The sequence below is a fragment of the Apteryx rowi genome, unplaced genomic scaffold (assembly GCF_003343035.1).
Source record: "Apteryx rowi isolate R43461 unplaced genomic scaffold, aptRow1 scaffold_30, whole genome shotgun sequence".
In the NCBI taxonomy this organism is placed as follows: Eukaryota; Metazoa; Chordata; class Aves; order Apterygiformes; family Apterygidae; genus Apteryx; species Apteryx rowi.
The window spans coordinates 4281596-4304513 of record NW_020449419.1 but is presented as its reverse complement, the minus strand read 5'-3'; the positions used below and the strand labels follow the sequence as shown (position 1 = coordinate 4304513).

The 22918-nt window shown below is 36.6% G+C and overlaps 1 protein-coding gene across 2 annotated transcripts in view; it reads right to left on the bottom strand.

Annotated features, from left to right (window-relative positions):
• The window catches only part of PARG (poly(ADP-ribose) glycohydrolase), a 79252-nt gene that overhangs the window by 46506 nt on the left and 9828 nt on the right, over window positions 1-22918 (bottom strand). For both annotated transcript variants that reach the window (XM_026069902.1, XM_026069901.1), the window contains exons 5-6: window positions 22798-22881; window positions 21307-21381 (exon numbers count right to left, since the gene is read on the bottom strand). In XM_026069902.1, coding sequence (XP_025925687.1) covers window positions 21307-21381; window positions 22798-22881 — 159 coding nt within the window. The remainder of the gene's footprint in view (window positions 1-21306; window positions 21382-22797; window positions 22882-22918) is intronic.

Here is a 22918-nt window from a genome sequence, read left to right as displayed (position 1 = left end):
ATCAGATATAGAAAACTATCACTTAACTGTTTACATCTTCTGCTCTAGCAGGAAACTTTGCCTTGTTCTTCTTAGGCACAATGTTTTAAGTGCTATTAAATAACAACAGGAGCATTTAAAGACTGGAATTTCAGATCTCAATACACAAAATAAAATGAATATGTAAGTTAAATCTATTCAAAAGATGACATTTAACCCCAGATGTCTACCAGGCTGTCAACTTCTGATATTCTCTCCCCTTCRGGTAACACTTCCTGTCTTTTAAAGCTGACATATAAATAGTGGCTGCCATGCTTTGCTGACTGCCACAGACCATACAGTATCACTTATCTGATGACACATTATGGCACTGGACTTTGTCATAGCTGTCAAGACTTCAACCTTTTCTTTATGTTCCTTTGAAAACAATGTAATAATAGTATGAGACAATATCCTCCCAAAACAAAAGCAGGGCCAGCAACTGCACGGCTCAGGTCCGATGCAGAATGCATAAGTAAACAAAATGCACATCTTAAATTCTAAAATTCTACTTTTCCCTCTCCTTCTCTTTCTAATGTCATACAAGAGCATTTTCTCCTGTCTACATTATTACCACCCACAATTTTTATTGCTGGTCCTCCTCTAATGAAAACCTCAAAATTTGGAGCTGCTAATGTCCAGAAATTTTCTCACTGGACTTCAGATGGATTATGCTTGGATGCAAATGAAGAAAAGTTTATGAGTGAACAGGGTTGAGTCTCACAAAAACCTTACTGCATTTTCATAGGATAATTCTACTGCTTCATTCTTACTGCTTCAACCTAAAGATCCCCTTTAACTTAGAGGTAGTCACTCTAAGTGCTAAATTCATAGATCTTGACAAGGAACTCCAGACTCCACACCCTTCTCCAATCAAATCACCAAGCAGCCTAAGCATCCCAGTTTTGAATGCACTCCTATTTACGGAAAAGTCCCTGAAGTACTGCAGGGAAGCATATTGATAGTTTTCAAGTATAAACATAGTTTATTTCTTCCAAGAAATATTTTAACTTCACAGAGTAGCTGCTGTAGCGCTTAAATTAACAACATTGTTTTTCAGCTGCAGATAGTCTTTTTTGACTTTTTCCCCCAATGCATTATCTTGCCCTTTTGCACAATTCTCTCATCCCCAGGACTTCTTCCTTTAATCAAGTCAGAAAGTATCCAACTCTTCCAGACATTTAATAAAACAGGCCCAAAATATCCAAGAGTCTTTTGCCTATCTTTTTGCTAAGTACAACTTCTTCTACATTCTTTTCCAGTTTATCCCTCATTACCAGGCCCAACAGAGGCTCAGCTCCTTGGGGAACTACTCAGTCCTGAGCTTCCCACTTATACCTTGAGGCTATAACCCATTATTGAACAGTGGCAGTAAGCCAGAAATACATGTCCTTCCTTTCCTGTAAGTTTCTGGAAAACCAAATAACCTGAGTCACGGGCATGCCCATGTAATCATAACTTGCCTTTTCCCCCACGGACTCTTTCTACACAGGTAACATTCCTATGAGGTTTCTGTTAAGAGCAGTGCCTGCAAAACCGACTGCTTGGCCCTCATCGTCTCTGGGCCACCAAAACAGCCCACCAGCAAAATTGCAGTTTTGCAGGCCAACTACTATCAATGCATATTTTCAGCTACGCTCAGTGCAACACTGAGTCTGGTTTTATCTGCAACAATCTTCGAGGACTTTGAAAAGAGCTAGAAAGAACAGTCAGTGGTGGAAGGTAAAAGGATTCCAGGACAGGGAGCGCTGACACCACCACTGCATCCGACAGACATCCCACTGTGCAAATGTTGACCTGGGAGACCCTTGCAACGGCACAAAGAATTCATTCTAAATCTTATTCAGTTCAGTGACCTGATAATCCTCTTCAGGAAGCGATAACTTGTACTGATGTAAAGTCCAGTATATTTAGAGTCACCTTACACACTAGGCCTGAGCCAATCTACCTATTACTGTTGAAAGAGCTAGTGTCTTTCTTCACCCTCAGACACATATCAACCCCATGTCACCAGTTCTTATGTTCATCTGACCATCTCGTGAGATCTTTCAGCTTGCTAACTCCACAGGATACTAACCTTGGAGAGGGGAAAARAGTTTCCCACTGCATTAATTAACTGAACGTGCCTACCAGAAGGTCAGGTATTACTAGCTGTGGCGCAGGGTGGGTGGTAGGTGAAACAGAACCGGGCACTTCCCTTGCCATGGGTCAAGATGCAACTCTTCTCACAGAGAGCAATAATGGTCTAGTTAGTTTGAAGCTATTACAGCAAGCATCTTTGAAGTAGATCTCCTAGTACAGGAACATCTTTATTGATTCAGTAGTGTGCTTTTAACTGCGCACAAAGCTATGCAAATCTTAAAACATTAAGAGAAAGGATTGGATTTCAATTTTTAAAATGTAACACTTCTTGTTTTATAACTTAAGGAACTCTTAAAGTATGAAAAGGTTGTCAACAATTTTTGATAAAGGAAAATACACTGTTTAAGTACCAGAGCAGAGTTTATTTATTTATAATTGATCAGTTTGTCCTTGTCTTATTATACATACATGTTCTCTGCAGCTTCTTTCAGGATTTGAAATAAAACTATAAAAATATATTGTTGATTTCATTCATAAACTTCCATTCATGCAAAAGAACTATTTAGGAATGAGATAAAAGCAGAGGCTATTCCTCAGGGAAAAGTGTACAGAATCAGAGTTACAAAACGTGAACTGCCTTTTGCCAAAGAAATCACTTGGTGGTTTTCATCAGTGTTTACACTGGAGTAGTTGATTAAATGAACACGACTCAGGGCTCCAATTCATAAGATGCAAATTGTTCAGCGATTTGTAGCAGCGGTAAGAGCTCCTGGCCAAACCTTCCTTGCAGTTTAGCAAAATGAACATTTATACCGCAGCAAGGAGGCCCGACTAAACACTGCCATAAATAACAGTTTCTTGTCACTATAAACCAGTCCTCCAAACTGTAATGGACGAGCATGCCTGACAGTCCTAATGAGAAGGAGCTGAGGTAGCACAGGGTGATAGTGATGGTAGAGAGCTTAAATCTAAATCTGACAGCTCATCAAACCAAACAAACTAAACATACAAAACAGAATTTTGGACAGCTCTATCATGCGAGAAGGAAGAATAATCAAGCCAACAGGCAAACAGCATGCTTAGACAGCAAAGGCTTCAAGTTTTCTACCTGTTTGCTTTTATTTCTCCATATTAACTTCTTATCGTAGGACAATGACTGACTGAACCTCATTCTGAAAGATGAGGAGAAAACCGGAGTGTTCCCCATCCCCCCCAAATCTGATGCAATTTGCATTTCTTAACTGTAATGCATTTTGGCCATCTGACTTTTTCCTTCCCAGTGGACATAATGCCAAGTACAAAAAAGGACTCTGTTGTTTTCTCAGAATGACCTTGATTCAGTTCCTGTTTGAAAGTGCTCTTTATATCACCAGCTACTATATTGAATTGCCTTTCCAGTAACAGTTTTCCTAATTTTAATAGATCTCATATGGTAGGAAGTGGTAATGACATTCTAACTAATAAATTAGACAAACTATGTAATTTATATCTACTCTATTCAGAGTAATTTTACCCCTCTAATTTCTGGAATAAAAAGATGTTTTCTTTTTCAGTACCTTCATTTGTCTCAAAGTAAAATAATCTCTGTATAATTTTACAAGATAATATGATCTACACGATGTATACTTCGGAGTTGAAAAAGTCAAAGGAAAACAGGAGCGTAACAAAAAAGGGCATACACAGTCTACCTAGACATAACATCATTATTAAACTCATTCAAGTCAGCAATTCAAACAAAAGAAAAAAAAAGATAGATATGTGAGCAATGGGCTGCTATTAGTGCTTTCACAGAGAGAAAGGTTCGCTTAGAAAGATTCTCGTGTACTCCACCTAAGAACCACACAGACATCCTGAAGCGTCTCCCTCACGATTACCCTTCAGCTAAGCTTTCCTTTGAGATGATGCTTATAATACGAAAACTTCTACATAATTAAGCAATCATAACCTGTGACTGCTCCCTACTGCACTAATCAATGCTGTCTTCTTATTCTTTTATTTCCAGATCAGCCCATATTTATTTACGTGCTCTCCTCTGCTTCATATACAAGGTCTGTGCGTTCTGTGCAAGGACTGTATAACACTTAAACATGCTGAAGTCTTGATCCATGACTAAAATTTCTAAGTGCCAATATAAGACTTTTTATTTAAATCTTTTACCAGAAAGTAAAACAACCTCAGACTGCCAACCTGTATTCCCTTTCTTCCCCAGAGTCTTACTCTAACCCTCATCTCTTAAGTACTACAGAAACCTAAAAGCAGTCTTTCTGAAGTGGTTATTTGGAACAGCTGGAAAAAGACAAAAAACCCACCTAAAAAAATTCTTATCAGGTGACTTTAAAAAAAATAATATATTAACCTAATATACCTGACAGAAAAAAATAACTTTGCTTTAAATCATACTTCCTACAACATTATCAGACAATCATTACTGCACATGCTTTTCTTCTGGACAGGGAGTAGATGATGTCTACTTAAATGCACTGTGCCACAACTACTGGTTTATCAGGTACCTAACCAGAGACATCAGGGTACAGCCCACTAACTTGTATACATGTATGTCACTGTATCTGTAAAACAGACTAACAGTCAATTGTCATTATGCAAAATATTATACATACAAACAAACCTAAAGTGTAAAAAGCAAAGCATGGGGGGAGTGGGGAGGGGGAAAAGGAACATTTATTTCCTATTCTGAGTTAATGAATTTCCCAAACTATAGGAAAGAATAAATTGTCTCATCTCCCTCCTTTAGTTCCTTCACAAAGCTAACTGAATAAGAAACACACKTAGCTGTCAAATCCATCCCATTTCTTGAGCACTTGACTGATTAGAAACCAGAGGAAGGACAAAGTAATCTTTGGAAGGAGGAGGGAAAAAAAATAAAAACAACAACAAAAAAAGTCACAACACTGGATTATATGGAGAAGAATCTTATTTAAGAAGAACGCTTCTGACATTTATCAAAACCACAAACTGACACTTCAAAAGGAAGAAGGAAGACAGCTTACAAGGCAGAGGTTAATTCATTTTTGTTTAATTTTTTTTTGAAGGCTCATTTACATCCTCTGCCAACCCAGCCCTGGAGTGATCTCTCAGGTGTATCATCCTTAACAACTGCAGCTTTGCTCTTAAAGCTTTTCAACAGTCTAAATAAAACAAACAGTCATTGATGAGATATAAAGGTGTGTATTTATTTTTACTTCTCCTTTTAATGTTTTTAAAAGTTCAGACTTCCACAGCACTGGAAAGCTATTCTCAATCATTTTTGTTACCAATGGAGGGAAACCTTTGCCTTGATTTTCAGCAGGTGCTCAACAGAGTCTACCTGTACATCCACTGAAAAGAAATTCTAACACGAACAGAAGCATCACAGCCATTTCCCAAGCAATGGCAGAGTCATGCAAATTCTGTTTTCTAAATACTTATGACTTACTGTAGGGAAATACAGCATTCTGGAAAAGACAACAGCCTTGTTTCTACAGCAGGGTTGTAACATGAGAAACACCAAAGTACTCCTATCTTCATCTGACTGACCCAAGGTAAGGGTGGAAAAAAGTATTTATTACACCTATGATTTTCAAAACATCTATTAAGAACTGCAGTGTGGAAGCATTTAAAAGTCAGATATTTAACTACAATTTTTGGACCATTTTTGAAACTGATAACCTAGACTAAAAGCTTCCTGAGACGACTTAGTTACTCCACTTATAAGAACTGTATTTTCTAAGCATTATGAAAAAAAAGTCCAACAGACAGAGGGGGAAAGAGAAGAATCAGCTAAATTGTGGACTTCAACAAACCTGGACTGTTTTCTGGTTGACTGTCATTATTAAAGACTGAACTTAAGTGATATCTTGAGAAAAATATCCAGTAAATAAGATTATATTGGCCAAATGAGACCCACTGTTAGAGATACAGGCACCTGTTTCCAGGATACATGCTCAGCATCACCTTTGCATACTCACTTTAAGGAATGCCAAGCTACTAATAGCAAAGTGCAAGGCAGTATAAGTAATATAAACAAATTCAGCTTCTCAGATGAAAGGGCAGGAGCAAAACATAGAATAAAGTTATACACTTCATTTATGCCTTCACAGTCCTCATAATGGCAGTGCCTCTTTACCTCCTCCCTGCTTCCACATACACTTCCATGGAGTATTTCTCTCAACAGGTTTTACCATCTCCCAATTTTTATTACAACTTCTCCAGACATTCAAAATCGAAAGGCACAAAACAGCTAATGAAAGTTGTCACACACAGAAGTTTCTTTTACTCAGTTGAGATAGAAGGGTTAGCACAGATAAAGGATGATTTACACAAAATCTAATGGCAAAGAAATCTGTTCGTCAGCCCCCTTGCAACTGTCACAAGGTAGCTCTCAATGGAAAAAAAAATTTCTTTTTAAAGGAACTTTTAAATTTGCTACTTTTTTTTTTTTTAAAGCAGAAATGTTCTCAATGCAGTGAAAAAACTCTGGAAGAGATTCTAAGGATGTATCTTTACATTGTCTCAAAACATTATAATGTCTAAGGTGTTTGTGAATATGTAATTACAACTCTACATCCGGTATACGTAGATAGCCTATCCCTCCCCCAGTAACTCTGGGTCTATTCAATAGCCATTGTGAAGGCGCTTACAAAACAACATTTTCAGATATTCAACTGCTTTGCCGGGAAAGTATAGAAAAACTAACAATAAGCCTGTAACTCAGTACTCATTGCTATTTTACCTTTACAATGGTTAGCTTCTAATGTTCTGAATGCATACAAGATGCGCAAGTGCTTCCCCCCTCTAACTCCCATACCAGAGAAGCTACATTTTGTTCAACATGGGACAAATTCTTTTCTGCTACTGTGGAAAGGAAACCCTCTACTACACATTCAAAAGATCTTTTCGGTTTAGATTTTAAAAAGGTAATCTGATGTAATGACAATTGTTTGGAAACATCTGGACTAAAATTAAATGCAGCAAAGAGCAAAGGATAGGCTATTTTCAAGCCTCAGGACATTTTGTTTCTAGCTTAAAAGCCTACATTTGTAGCACCGACATCTCTCTACAATGCTCATTTCTGTTAGTACTGTCCACACAATTATAAAAATGATTATCAAAAAAGCAGTCATCAGAACAATTTGGTATCTTAAGTTTTTTTTGATTCTAGCTTCTTTGATTAGAGCAATCTTTTTTCAAGCAGTTCATTCAAACAACAAAACATACACGAAAGACTTAAGTAGTTCATAAGACCTACCAGAAGACAAGAGTGGTATAAAGCCTTATTAGAACAGAGAAATTTTCTCCCAAGATATGCATGCATTTGATGCCAAAGGGTGTTCTTAAATGGTCTAGTCTTTCTCAAGAAATGAGTGAAAATCCACAGCTCAACCCTAATCCAACTAGATTATACTACAGTCAAATTATCTTCAGATATGTTGCACTTAGTCTTTTTTAGATGAGAAAATGGAAGTAATAGTAAAAAATGGAAGTATAATTTTTGCTTTTACCAGGTGATTTCCAAAATTTCTTATTAAGGTTTGTAGTACTCTTAAAGCTTTGTGTGGTTCTGAGGCTATTTGAAATTTTGCAATAGAAGTAGAATATTTCCCTTCTCCTTAATTTCATTCACTTCTCAATTAAAAACATTTCTTAATTTCATTCAAATCATCTCAGTGATCTCAAAAGACAACCAATTCATCTTATGGGAGGAACGAGACAACATACTGCCAATATATGCACATCTGATTTCCCCCTCTGTCACTTCTCAAATATCTATCTTAACACAATAATTTTTACCCAGTACATTTTCTAAAAGTACTAAGTTCATGTCAAATGCACCAGTATACTACCTAGCAACATACATTCAAATGAGAAACTATACTTTAACAACAACAACAACAACAAAAAGCACTAAGCACATTTTGTGGGTATTATCCCAGGTGTTACTAGTTTTATGCCATAATTCAGCAATTCAATAGCATACTTATGCTAGTTTTTACTGTGAAATCTACCAAAAATTTTTTTTAATTATTCTTGAGTGCAAAACATTGACTAACAGAACCAGAGACTCATTGCAGTATGCTCTACCACTCTTCACTTGAGGAATATTCTCCTATATGCTGAAGTCTGCACTGAGCACTTTACATTCGAAAAAACGTGACACCTTTGAAAGAATATGCACATATCCACATGAACATTGCTAAGCCAAAATTGACTTAAAGAATTTGTGCAAATAAGATATTTTCTAGTACAATGAGCAACTTTAATTTTTTCAAAAACTGGAACTAGATTTTTGAAAGAGCAAAAAAAAAAAGCCGTAATATGGATTTGTAAGAAACACATTTCTATAAATCGAAAAGGAATTCTAAAGTGAAGCTCTTACAGAAATTTACAGATAGACTTCTGCACATAAAGGGAGACAACAATGAAGTCTCACATCCTGACCCTTCCAGACTTCAAAAGGACCCAGCAACCAGCAATAAGATCATGTGAGTTTTAGTGGAAAGCAGCAGGGAGAAGTAGGGGTCTTTTTCTAATCCTGTTTCAGGAAGTAATTACAGCTATAAGACAAACATTTTAATAGCCTATTTTCTATAAACCTGTAAAAGTGTGACTAAAGGCTGAAGAAAAAGTAGAATACACTGCTTCAGCTTGACAACTGACCTTGTTTTCTTGCTACAAAGCTTCTATCAGATTTTATGATCAGCTGAGATTTGTGGCATGATAAAAAACCAAACTGGTAAGAACTGTCAGTTTTAAGGCTAAAACCAATGAAATTGTGTTTGACTGGAACAGGAGAAAAAGGAGCACAGACGGGGTCGTTCGGCATATTCTTCCTTTTTCCTTCATGCAGGAGGTTTTTCCTTGCAATTGAGGACAGATAACTGAAGAGGCTAGTCTTCCTGAAGAGTATTATCATATTTCTCTCGACCTCATAGAAAAAATCCAAATGGAAAAATATGAAGCTTCTTTCATAATAGAAAAGGAAACCCTGGAAAAGAACAGTCTTGAAAACAAATAACTTTTTTTGTACRGGACACTGAGTTTACATGGGGAAATCAACAGCAAGTATGCAAATCCTGGTCATTATATGGATTGACTACAAACAGCTTTGCAAAAAGACTGGTGTCAAAAAGATCACTCTACACCCATAAGCAGTAAACATTGCAGACACATACCCAAGGACTGGAAATTGAGTATATACAGTGGAGAATGAGAGTGCATCTTTGTAAAGGATATACCCTTTAGGTCTCTGTTGCAAAAACATGCATCAAGTAGGAACCAAGGGTTTAAAGATCCGCAGAGAGCCTGGAAAAATAAATTCTAGAAGATATGAACTGCTTCAAGCAATGTTCGTTTAAAATRTCATCTTAATTATTTTGTTCTCATGTCAATCATCTTAATTATTTTGTTCTCATAAAAGGAAAGAGTACACAGATTCTTCCTGTCATCAACATCTGATATTGGTGCCACACCACAATGCAGCCTGCACAATAAGGTCACGTCTTTCAGTTTCAGCGCAAAGTCACGTAAGAACATAAAAATGGACAAAGGTCCAAAGCCCCAAATCCTGTGTCTGATAGGGATCAACAGAAGATGCCTAGAAAAGAGTGCAACAGCAAGGCAAAAACACAGCAACACTTCTTCAGAACACAGCCTTTGCTTGTAGTAATTGGTATTTCAGAAGTTTCTAGAGTCCATCACAGTATCTGTGTAGGTGTCAATGGGATCTTTCTACCTAGAATTTGTCCAAACCCTTTAAACACCTGATATAAACCCTTAGTATCCTCAACATGCCTTGCAAGGAGTTCCACAGCTTATTATGCATTACCTGAATAAGTAATTATTTTTGTCAGTTTTTGAAACCATTAGTTACTAGGATCACTCATTTGGGGTCCCTTAACTCTTACCCTGGAAGAATAAGATGAAAAGGATGAAATAGTCCTACACTATTAGATGTTTCTCACATCGATGCTGTTATACACCTTTAACCATTCCTGGCTCCTCTCACTGTATCTTCCCCATTTCACAAGCACAATCTCCACCAAGAGGCTCAAACTCAGAGTCCAGAGAAACACAAAAATAGTCATAGATACAATGTCAACATCTGTAAGGTGCATTATGATACAGTTTTCAGATAACTCACAGAACCTATTCTCAAAGACTATCATCATCCTTGCCACATAAATTTACCTAAATTCYATTAATCAATGCTTTATAAGAGATCTAATTTCAAATCTAAACTTTCTATTTGCAATTTCCAGTACAAGAGTGATCAACGCACTTTATAGTTTTGTCTTTTAATGACATGCTTAAGTAGTGGATTTAACCCTTTTCAGCCCTGGACAGCATACAAACATCCATTTCAAAGTAGCTTTTTTAACGCAAACATTTGGCATATCCTAAACACTCACAGTCCTGCATACATCAAATTACTCCCTCTCTCTGCTTTGCATATACATCCGGCAGCAAGAGTGGCTAAAAACAAAGCAAAAAACAAACAAACAAAAGTCAAGTAACTAACTCTGATGCTTCCCTTTCATTGAAGCACATTAGAAGAGCCTACAACTTAGATAACCTGCAAGTAAAAACTGAAAAGTATTAACAGTGTATTCATTTGTTTTCTGACTAAAAGCAAGATGTAAATGCTACAGGAGCCAGGAGGACTGAAAACTAAGGGCTTTAAAAGAGCCCAAAATTAAGCCACGTGGACAATAAAAGTTCCCGTTGTTGCTTTGTTACCTAGTGAGTTCCTTTTTGTCCCTTTAAGGGTCTTTCTTCCCAGTGGCCTTGCTATTAATTTGAGTACTGCTGATAAAATCCCCAAGTTTTAGATGGGGCCCAATAACTTAGTTTTATACAGCTCTACTGCAAAGAACAAAAAAAAAAAAAAAAGAGAGAGCTGTGAGGCAGCTCACAGACTGGTTTTATCTCAGAAGAGCTCTGATTTTAATGATGACAGAAGTTCCATATCATAAAGTCACTGAAGATCCACAACGCAAGTCCTGCTCATTTAAGTTTTTCTTCTTGTATACTGTGCAATAAAATTGAATTTAAAAGCAGGATCACCTCTGAAGAAAGTTTGCATTACTTATACAATGCCCTTTTCAGATTTAAACACTGCTTCTGAAAGAACAGAGTGGATGCAAGCAGTAAGAGGAAGAGTTCATGAAACAGCATCAGCAAGAGAATTATGCTTAAGCTCTAAAGAAACTTAAAAGCAATGCAATAAAAATAAAGTATGCCCAAAACTGTCAGTCCTAATCTAAGGCAGCAGACAGTGTTAAATGATAAAGTCCTCCTCTTCCCTTTAAGTGAAATTGCTATTGTCGGAGATCAGTTTAAGACATAAGCCTTGCACTATCACATTGGAGTTTTTATTTTGTGCACTAAGGAAGCAGCAAAAGAATCTGCTCTTCCCTGGAAGTAGAAAGGCAAATCTACAAGAAAGAAAAACTGCTAAAATACAGCACCGTTGATTGAAAGAATGTAATAAATTTCCAAACCATCATCATTCGTATAAGCAAAGCTCGTCTACATCACTTTGCTGTGGGGCCAAGATAGCTCCATCCACAGTACTACTCTCACTTTTCTCCTTGTTGTTTCCTCTTTCCTACTTGGCTTCTAATTAAGTTCATAGAAAACAGGTGCAAGGATGACTTTCAAGTGACAAGAATTTTGCAAGTTAGATGAAAAATATGTTAGCACTAATAATTTTCATCCAGTAAGTACTAACTTGAACAAATCCTAAGCCTGTTTGCCAATATTAACAAACAGATGGAAAAACAAATCAACGGATTTGTGGAAATTGCGTGGAGGATAACAAAACTGTCAGGTGTCTGCAGCAAATGAACTATCCTGACTCACTGAACACTTTATGTACATTACTGGTCTGTGCTATGAAGTTTTTAAAAGAAAAAATTTAAAACGAGCTCCCACATTTACTTTACAGTACAAACAGGAATTTTACTTTCATGCATTAACTGGCATTCCAGAGAAGTTTTTGTAAATAGAGTGAGGGCTCCCTCTTGTGACAATACTTTGGAAAAAATATACAACCAGTAAGTATGCATTTGTCAGGATATGCTGTTTTGAAAAAAACACTTTTCACAGAAACAGAGCAGTTTTTAGGAAGTTATTTGCAAAAACAGAACCTTTTGCACAACAGCCCATTAAAGGATGATAGAGACCTATAGGTGTTCTTTGACAAAGCACTTCAGAACAGAGATCTGGATATAGCTTTCATACATTTTCATTCAGCGACCCACACTTCAGCACTGAATTTTCTTCTTTACCAAAAACACACTAAGAAAAAAATCTAACATCCCAGCAACTCCATCATTAGGGAGTTTCTGTAACATGAAGAAAAGGTTTTTAAAGCCATGACAGTGGCATCAAAAACATGTTTTCCCTCAATCCCTCTCCCTTCCAAAAGAAGGGAGAAATTGCCCTCCTCCCCAAATAAAGTAGTGATTTTGTAGAGTTATTACAATAATGCAGTGTGCTGAGCAACATGAATCTTTCAGACTTTTGGCAACATTAAAAAAGAAGAAGTGAAATAGCATTTAATGTTAAACTATTGTAACTTAAGGGTTAATTAAAAAGGACAAACTTTGTGCCTAGGATTTTACAGCTGGTCAATAACCATTACCCTGATTAGCCAGGGAGAATCATTAAATACAAATATACAGCATTTTTGTCCATAAGAACTTTGGTTTAGAGCAACTTGTACTGTTCCCATAGGTACACGGTAGTACACTAATCTGACAAGGCACAGCTGGCCTCTACCAGCAGAACAGCCCTGTTGCTCCACCATTCACTTCTTTAGTTAAGAACCTCAGTATTTGGCTCTGGTTTATTGGCTCTACAGTTTTTAGACTAAAGAAGAGTTCCATCCCCAGCATTCGTGTTACATAAAGTAGCACACAGACAATAAAAAAGTTAACTTCTCAATAAAGTAGGGAGAAATCTAAAACTTAAGTTACTAGATATCTACGATCAAAGGCTCCAGTCATCTATAATTTCCAAATTTTGCTTCAGGACCTTAATTTTAGCGTCTCACCTGGAGGACCATTGGGAAGCTAGCTACATGCTAATTAAGCTTTTTCAGTGACATGTACAAAATATGTTTGCTTTGTCTCTACCATACCTCAATACTGCAAAAAGTTAAAAAAAAGTCTGTCAAAGAACAAGCAGCCAAAGCTGGCTTTGAAATAACCATTACCAGCCAGAATCAAGACTAGACTGCACACTGTCCATCTGGGTAGTCACAGGACAATGAAACTGAGGCTGCCACAGATGCAAGAAAAAGCACTAGTAGACTTGTAAGAACAGCTATCAGCTTATTCACATGCATAGAAAACTGTCACATTTAATAGTAAAGCTGCAAAAAGTTTGTTTCTCTCTAGCCAGCATTTACTCCAGTTGAATATTGTGTTCAATGACAGAGTATCCTGATAAAAGCACTGAGACAGAAATAAGTCCTATATCTGAAAAGCAGAAATTAGACATCTCATCTAGAAGTTCACCACCCTCTTCAGTATCTACACTGAGCAGCTAACATCGTATGCATGCTCACAGACTGGCACAGAATAGAGCAATGAAGAACAGATCATGGAATAGGGTTTTAAGATTATACTTTGAAGAACCGGGGCTCGAAGTCCCATGCTATTAACATAGGAATGCAGAAGCAATTTGACACCATTTCTAGCTTCCACAGAAAGACTTCTACAGACCTGGAATACTGTATATCCCCCCATGTATGTTGCTTTGAGGGGAATTATCGCGTGGGGACATGCAGGCTAGGAGACAGCGACATCATGAGAAGAGACACTGCCTTCGCACCCTTCCCTGGAAAACGCCTGCCGTACACGTTTATAGTCAGGGCAACAAAGGCCAAGAACTCTGAAGTGCCAAAGTGCAGCTCATGTGACAATGTTTCCCAGAGACCATCATAGATTATGTTTACTGGTATAAGATAGATCAGTCGTTTTATTTGAGACGTCACAGTTTGATTTAACCCAACACAGCCTGATCGTAAAGTCTGTGTTTCATCACATCTAGACCATACCTTCTAATGGTTCCAATTAGCATTCAGTTCAAAACAGTTGTCTTTAATTAGATTCAGCCATAACATAAGTACAAGCGTTAGCAAATAAACCCCCCAAAAATCTCACGGGGTTTTTTGTGCTGGAAAGAATTCAGAAAGAGTGAGAATTTCCATTTTAAAATCAAGACTCTAAGCAAGAGGAGACAAAAGACGTCAGATAAAAATCTGACAAACATATTTGCACCAGTGATTAATGTCTACCAATTAAGTCAAAATGTCTAGTTTTCCTTTTATGCCCTGAGTCTGTGTCTGTAGATACACAAAAAGCTTTGGAGGAAAGGTTGCAGAGGCAAAAGACAAACAACTCCGTAAACATATATCCAACCAAAGGCACATCAAAAGATTAAAGTTAACCATTACCATATATAAAAATACAGGACTGATACTTGATAAAAGATTTCTCCCATCTCACTCTTCTGGTTGTTGGGGTTAGGACAGATACAAGCACCCTTTTAGTGTCAGGTACTAAAGACATACAAATGTGTTGGCGCACCTGTTTGGGCAGCTGCATGATGAGCAAGATCAAGGACTCTGTCTGTCTAAAAGTAACACTTTTAGGCTACTTCTCTGACCTGAATGCATGTCTTTATAAAAATTTACTCTGGTACAGCATGAAGGGCAAGTCAGGGTGGGAACAAGTTATATGCACAGAAGATAACAGCTAGTAGGTATTTAAGCCAGAATAAGTGGTATCACTGCCAGATGTTAAACTACAGCTTCAGCATTAATAGGTAAGCATTTCAGTATAATTAACGGAGTGATTAAAGTTATGGAGTATTGTTAGTATCCAGATGTGTTAGTCAAATGAACCAGAGCAGACTTGCCAGTAGTGTTTTTTTGTTGTTGTTGTTTTGTTTTAAAAGCCAGAGATGGTTTTGTGGAGCAAGAGGCAATTGTTTAAAGCAGCACTGCTGACCAAAAGCTGCTGTTTTGATGAACTCCAAACTATAACCCAAGACACATTTCCTTTGATCCCGAGATCTAGCTCTTAAATTTTTAAGCATTTCCAGAACGCTACAGCCTTGCTCCCCAACAAAAGACTGATACTGTATCTCAGGTCTGGATTGCACCTTTTTCCTCAGGTCTTGAATTATTATTCAGACACAGAACACATCAACCACCTTAGCTAGCTGTAATAATAGTATAGTGAAGAAAACCAGTAAGTATGACCATACATATAAAGTGCTGTTTAAGTAGCCACTAGAGGACACAAATTTCTAAATGGATGGTGAAACAAAGTAGAACGCACTTAAAAATACCGCCTTGATTTTTTTTGCAATTCTTTTAAACAAAATTGTTCAGCACTGTATTAGTGTAACAGGAAGGTAACATGTACTTAAGTTTCTCATACCTATCCAAAGTTCTACATCAAATAATTAAAGTGTGATTAAAAAAGTGACATTTTCTTTTAAGCTTAAACTCTGTTAATCAATTAAAAAAGCTGAATCCGATTCAAAACATACTATTTATGAGAAGCAACAACATTTATCAGATCTCAAAGCCACCAACAAGAACAAATCAAGGAGACAGATGCTCTTCTTGGTTCAGCTGGAAAAAATAAACACTAGATCCCAGCCAGAATGACATGCAAGAAGCAGCACCACTGTCTTTCCCGTGCAACAGGACATTTTTTTTTCTCTCCACATGTTTTATCACTTAATTTTTCTTTCTACCCTGGAATCTCCCACAAGATGTGCCAAGACTAAAAACTTTATCTACATTGGCTTTATAACCCTTTTTCTTTTGACAAACACACATCAAGAAATAATGTCTCAAAATCCTCTTCACATGCTATGTAAAATTACCAATTTTTAAATAAAAAGCTGAAAATAGTAAAAAGTATGAATTTTTGACAGTGGCTACAACATTTCAGATGTTTTATGCATCAGTCCCTTGTAATTACAGAGACAAATCTATATAACTTTCAATGTTAAAATTTCAGCCTTCTAAGTTTGCACATGCAATTAGAACTCCACTTTTTATAAGCATTTTGACTAATTTTTAATATTAACTGTCATATTTATTGCTTCATTTTTACTTTGCATTCCATTTTTATATGTACACACACACACTTTTGTTACAAAATATGAGAACAAATTACATTAGACAAATGCTATCATTCTTTGTAGAGAAGCCAGGTTGTGGAAGTAATGGTAAAGTAGGCATTACACTTTTTTCCTTCTCTTCACACACCAGAGACATCATCCATGCATGGGTTTTGTTTCTTCTTATCACAAACATCCATTTGTTTCAAAATGTAGCCTCCCAAAAACTCTAAGTGTTCTGAAAAGGTATCATACTGAGAATTGTTTTAAGTTTCAAAGCTGTACATAAAACAAGAAACAACTGTTTCCTAGAAGTTCAAACCTCCATATTAATTAAAAGATGTTCAAAGAAAGAAAAATCTCATGAATCTGACATCCTTCTTTCAAAAAAATTAATATATATTTTATTATATACATTAATATATATATATATATMAATCAAAAAAACACTGCCAGGTTAAGAATTTTCCAGCAAAGCAAGTTTTACTTTCAAATATAATAGGAATGTGATAAAAATTAAAATCAAAACCTTTCTTAGAGGTAAGCGTCTCAAAATATCTTGAATGTATAAGCAGATGATCCTCTTTCTGTAACATACTGTGGATTTGTCACATTCTTGTGAAAAATCACTAAAGTGTATTGATTCACTGAGGATATGAATTGTTTGGCAAATATTTTGGATTTAATTTAATGGAATGCTACACAAGAGAGCTAAAGAGATGGCATATTAGTTTCTGGTACTTTCAGCAGTTGGCAGAGAAGGAGAACAATATTAGTACTTAAGATGCAAAAATACTAGATACCTGGCACTTGAGGTCAGCACTGTTTTCAACTTCCTAAATCAGAGACAAAAGGATATAGCATACTTAAACACATTCACCCTTTTTCTAATGTCAGTAATATAATTAAATCCATTGCCATATATTGCTTTATGTGGATTAGTATTTCCTGTTCCAAATTTTTCCTTGTTAACGACAAAAACATCAGTCATTTCATAAAACACTTTTTTTTTTTTTTTTTAAACAGAACTGAATGGGTTCAGAAAAGAGGTGGAAATTTATTTTAAATTACCACACCTTCTACAAAGGACATAAGTGTGACACACTGGCTTGACACTTTTTACACTCTGGCTATCTAAGATTAACCTGTGTTTAAAGCACAAAGAGATGTACTATTCAGCTGTACTTCATGTCTTGAGTGTCAATTAAAAAAGCAGACTGCTATGAGGTAAGAGGAGGCTTTTACATGGCTGAAGCATCCACTAAGAAGCAATTTTAAAAGCTAATCAATTTGCATCCACTACTTTAAGTATGGGAGACTTACAGCTTATTTTAAGACAGTTCCTGATTATAACTCTGTGGTTAGCATTTTAAAGCAATGTAGCTACTTATGGGTTTTATTATACTGTCTCAAAGACCCCACAAGAATCAGGGCCTGCGCAACAACTGTACAATTAGATATACAACTGTGAAGAGTTTGTAATCTAAATTAAGATAAATTACACATTCACAATGAACAGGGAAAATATGAATTAAATATGTTAGATATAATTGGAATGCATTATTTTATCTAGATGCTTCAAAAGCAGTCAAGCCAAATAGTTTACTTCTATGCCAGGATGTCTTCTCAACAACTAATATAAAAGGTGACCATTACTTTGTTGGTCACAGCAACACTGTAGCTCTTCTAACTTGGTAAGTTTTTCAAATAACAGTTCTTCCCGAAAACATTACTATTAAATACAAACAAAGCTTTAGCCTAGACTTGCTAAGGTAATTCAGGGCATCAACTTATTATCAACTTTACATGACAGAATTGAACTGGCCTGCAAAATTTAAGTTGTCTCCCCTGAAGCAAATCATTGTATTACATTTTGTTCTACACAGTCCTCCTCCTATCTGGTGCACAGACGACTAAGTACAGAACAGGATTTTAGGTGGAGAAACAAACATCCCATTCTGTTTGAGGTAGAGGTCTACAACAGAGTTATCTTTGAAAGCTTTCCATTAGTATACTGCCCACAGTCAGAAAACATACCTGGGAGGGCACAGGCAAGCTCTTGCTGTTATCCAAGAACCACAGCTGTTGTTACCCTTATAAATCAGGCAATGCTACAGTCACCAAGCAATACAGCCCATACAAAATCACCAGGCCTTTTTGATAATTACATCAACAAGCCCAACAAATCTTACCATTTAAAGAATTTCAACAGGACAGAAAAGTCCATTCAAATAGATTAAACCACCGTTTTACTAATTACTTCACTTCAGCAAATTTAATACGACAGCTTCAAAATTAAGTGTCTGTATCCAACACAGGATTACAAAAAATGCAAATGAATCATTTGCATACCATCAGTCTTATAAGGAAGAGTCTTTTTAGATCTTGCCCTCCTCATGTCACCCAGTTGTTGGTACTAAACATGTATGTGTGACAGTATCAGAACCATGAAAGAAGTGATCTATACCTATACAGTGGAAGTCCTGGGTCACACAGTACATGACATTTGCTTTCCTTTAGTTAGGAAAATAAACTTAAGAAAAGTCCCAGAAACTGGTTATTACTGTTATTACAAGAAAATTGATTGGAATTTTACAACTAAGATTTTAAAGAATGACGATCTTGAGTGCATACCTTGAAAGGAAACTACCTAAAATAGGAAACAATGCAAGAGAAACCCACTGATATGAAAACATTTAGCAACAGATTAGGTGAGCTGTGTCCAGAATCATAAGCTATAACACCAAATTATGCTTTATAATTTAACAAACACAGACCTACCAAAGTAATTCCAAATACAATGACCTCCAATGAATCACTAAAACAGACACTATTAGGTGTGCAGACCCAGTCCCTTCCTAAAACAGACCATAGCATTCCTGGTTAAGAGCGTATAGGAAGTCAATAGTACCCAAGAACAGAGACAGAGATTTGAGGCTCAAAGAATCTGTTTAAATATTTTTTAAAAAATATTTGTCACTATTTCTGAAATAAAACCTTTTACTGAGCTTCTCCTCCCTTTGGCCTGATTACTCAAGCCGGCTTTCCTGTCATGCAATCTCCTCAGCTTTTGCTGAGCAGAAGTCACCCAAAATGCTTCCCCTGCTCCTCTAAAAAACAGAGGACAAACAAGGAAAAACATAAGCCAGTGGTAAATCCATAATCATTAGCTCCCAAACACAGTAACTTCAAAAGCCACCATTCACTATAGCTAGTATATTTAGGTCATTTCCACAGAGGATCCCGAGGAGCTGAACTTTTCGCTCAATAGACGCTCCCTTAAGCAGACCGCAAATACATTGTGCAAAGCCTCTGAAAGTAGATGCCTTGCTAATTTACAAAACTTAAAGTTCACATATCCCTTAATGATAGAATAGATTTAAACTTCTAAGATGTTCCCTCTCCACATATTCCTTTCACTGAGCTCAACATATTCAATAAATTAAGTCAGAGTAGGGTTCTGTTCTGGTAGTCTACAAGTTCCCATAGTCTTCACTATTTGTTTTTTAAATAGTTTTGCACGTTTCACCTTGGTCTAAGAAAATATTTTGGAACAGCTTTCCTCCTTTCATCAGGGAATCTCACAAATCAATCATCATTCCTAGGTGACAGAAATTGCCTTTTGACCCCAGTGAAAGACTGATGCCTAATACATAGTTTATTTTCCTATTGTTCCTCTCCTCTTGAGAGGGCTAATATTACTTATTCCCCACGGCTGATGATCTCTGAATCTAATCACCCATAGTTTCTGAACTCCCAAAGGCATAACATAAATGCATCATGGCAAGCTCAGATGTATTTGCAGCAATAGGCTGCCACCCAGGTGCACTCCTCAGTAAGGTTTATAAGCAAATAGTTTGCTTATACTTTAAAACATTTTTATAATTTAAATACAATTTTTGATAATGTAAGAAGGACCAGTTTAAGGCCAGTTAAACAGACCAAATTAGCTTCAGGTAGTACAAGAGCCAACAATAGCAAAGTAGCCAAATGTCCACAACCTCTGTCATTACAGTCTCATGAAGAAATATCACAGATGAGGGAGCACTAAATTGACAAGATAGACCAAAGCGGTAGCTCTCATAGCTGGCAAATGAGAAGCCACAAGAATTTTACAGCTACCTTCCTCCAGTAATACCAGTATTCTGTTGTATCTAAAACAAAATCCCTTCTGTAAAATACTAGTCCTTAAAAGCAAGGGAAAGAGGCAACAGAAAGAACAATCCTCTGATCACATGAATCAAGCTGACATCTATTTTAAACATAACAAAAATTCACTTCAAATCAAATTTAGTTTCTGCTGTACCTTAATACAGCTTAGCAAACCTCCCAAAATAACAAGCACTCTTGTTGTTTTAAAACATTCCTGAGTTGTGGGGGGGATCATCATTCTCTACAACACTTAGTGTTGCATCTCATTTAATCTCCCATACTGTGTTAATTGGTATAGTTTGTGATCATCAACCAGAAGTACATTAAAAATAGTCCAACTTCCATTTGTCATCTGATATTCTCCCCCACCCCAAATCTCTTCCAGGAAGGAAATATGAAAACATAATAACCATCCCAATCTTTCAAGGGCTCCAGGATTTAAATTGATCATCTTGGCATATAGCAAAATTTTACTGCTAGACCAGCAAAGCACAGTCTATACAAACACCATCACAATATAGTATTAAAGTTTTTGTTCGTTTTTTAAAAGAGCAACATTTTCTAAAACAGGAAACAACTACATTGGAAGTGTTAACACAGTTTATTAATAAACGTGGTTTCCATAAACCAAAAAGGGTTTCTCACCTTATCTTCTTACCTTCAGTAACCTGTTACTGAAACACCCAAATTAGCAGCATAAGATTTAAAACAAATCTAGTTTCTAAAGCATAATAACTATTTCAACTAAAGTTATCAGCCAAATAATTATTCATATAGATTTTTATTGCAACAGGCAGACCTTCAGCCCTGAAAGAGGAAATGAAGCCAAAAGCAATTCAGGATACATAAACAAAGTACAATTCTTTAGATTTTACCCTTTTTTTCCTATTTTAAATCAACTTGGTTTACCTTATCACAAAAGTCAGTGAGAGCTGTGAAGTCCCATTTCTTGGCATAAGCAACATTGTATCTCAGTATAGCCTCCTAAGGAAGGAACACAACAAAATAAAGCTTTGAGACACAGAAGAAAAATGATTTTATGACACTTCCTTTTTGAAGGAACAGTACCATCTAGTGGCTGAAACCTGTCAGAGCCTACCAAAATACATGCAACCATACTAACATGGCACAACCCCATGTTAATAAATCCCATATTTTAAGCTCAGTGGTGAAAGAGCTATGGTCTACAGTTTTTTCCTCCTAGCACAAAACAAGACAAGGCTTCCTTGGATCTGCCTACAACACACAGCATAAGCAATCTGAACACACACACCCCTGCTGTCGGGACAGAGGGACAGAGGGACAGAGGGACAGAGGGACAGAGGGACAGAGGGACAGAGNGGGACAGAGGGACAGAGGGACAGAGGGACAGAGGGACAGAGGGACAGAGGGACAGAGAAGCATCCCTCTGCAACATGGCAGAAGTTTTACCAGTTTAAGAACCTAAAGGATTGGAACCACAACAAAATTGACTTGGCCCTTCCACAACAAGAACCAGCTTAAAGAATTCTCAAGAAAATATAATACCAAATAAAATAATATTATCAAAGGAAGTTTGATTAGTTGCTTGGGAGGGAGGGGAAGAGGGAAGAAGCACTAACAGTTCCTCTAAAGTGTCTGTAGTTTCCCCATCCTCCTCCTTCCCTGCCTTTCAGGCATAATCTAAATTGCATTATTCTTTGTAAAACCATAAGATCAATTTTTAGCTGCTCCAAATCACAAATCATTAATTCTTGGTGGAAAAGTAAAGAGTTGGGGAGAATTATCAGAGTTATCAACAGATCATTAGCCTCAAAATTTAAAGTTTTTTTTCCAGCAGCTTGAATTTTTTCAAATTTAGTGTCATACACTGGTGTGAACCGTTCTTGTGTCAGATTCACTCAGGAGAGGCCAACCTTATTTTTAACCACAAGAAGTACTATCTTTAATCCTTCTGTCTAATTCTTTTAATTAACTACAGTATACTAAGTTAGAACAAAACAGAGATTCCATATTCGAGTTCCACAAAAGGGTGACAGTACTTCTTTTTAAATTTAGTTTTAAAAATATAGCTTAAAAAAAATTAAACACAAGACCTAATAATGCTGTTCAGCAGCTATTGTATTTATAGTGGCAGTACAGAAGAGTTCTTAACAAATGTAAGCCCCTTTAAATTGTAATATCCTTCAGAGATACCCACCATAATCAGAAGTGATTACTGGGAGAAAAACAAAACGTTCCCCCATCTTCCTCGCCCAGTGAATTTGTAGCATTCATTAGGGGATCTCTTGAATAGCATAGATTTTAAGTGATTAAACAAATAGAACTGAGCTAAACTCATTGACAGCACCACATAAGAAGTCTGAAAGTATTTCTAATCCATATATCTATATAGACTTGGTTTCAAACTGACAAACTTACCTTCAAATCATGTGAGCAGGTAAATTTGTTAAGTAAGGCAGTTTGGATTAGTTCCCATCGACTTCCAGCAGTTCTATCCCCATTCTTTAAAACAAAAGCCCCCAAAAAGTCAGATGAAAAC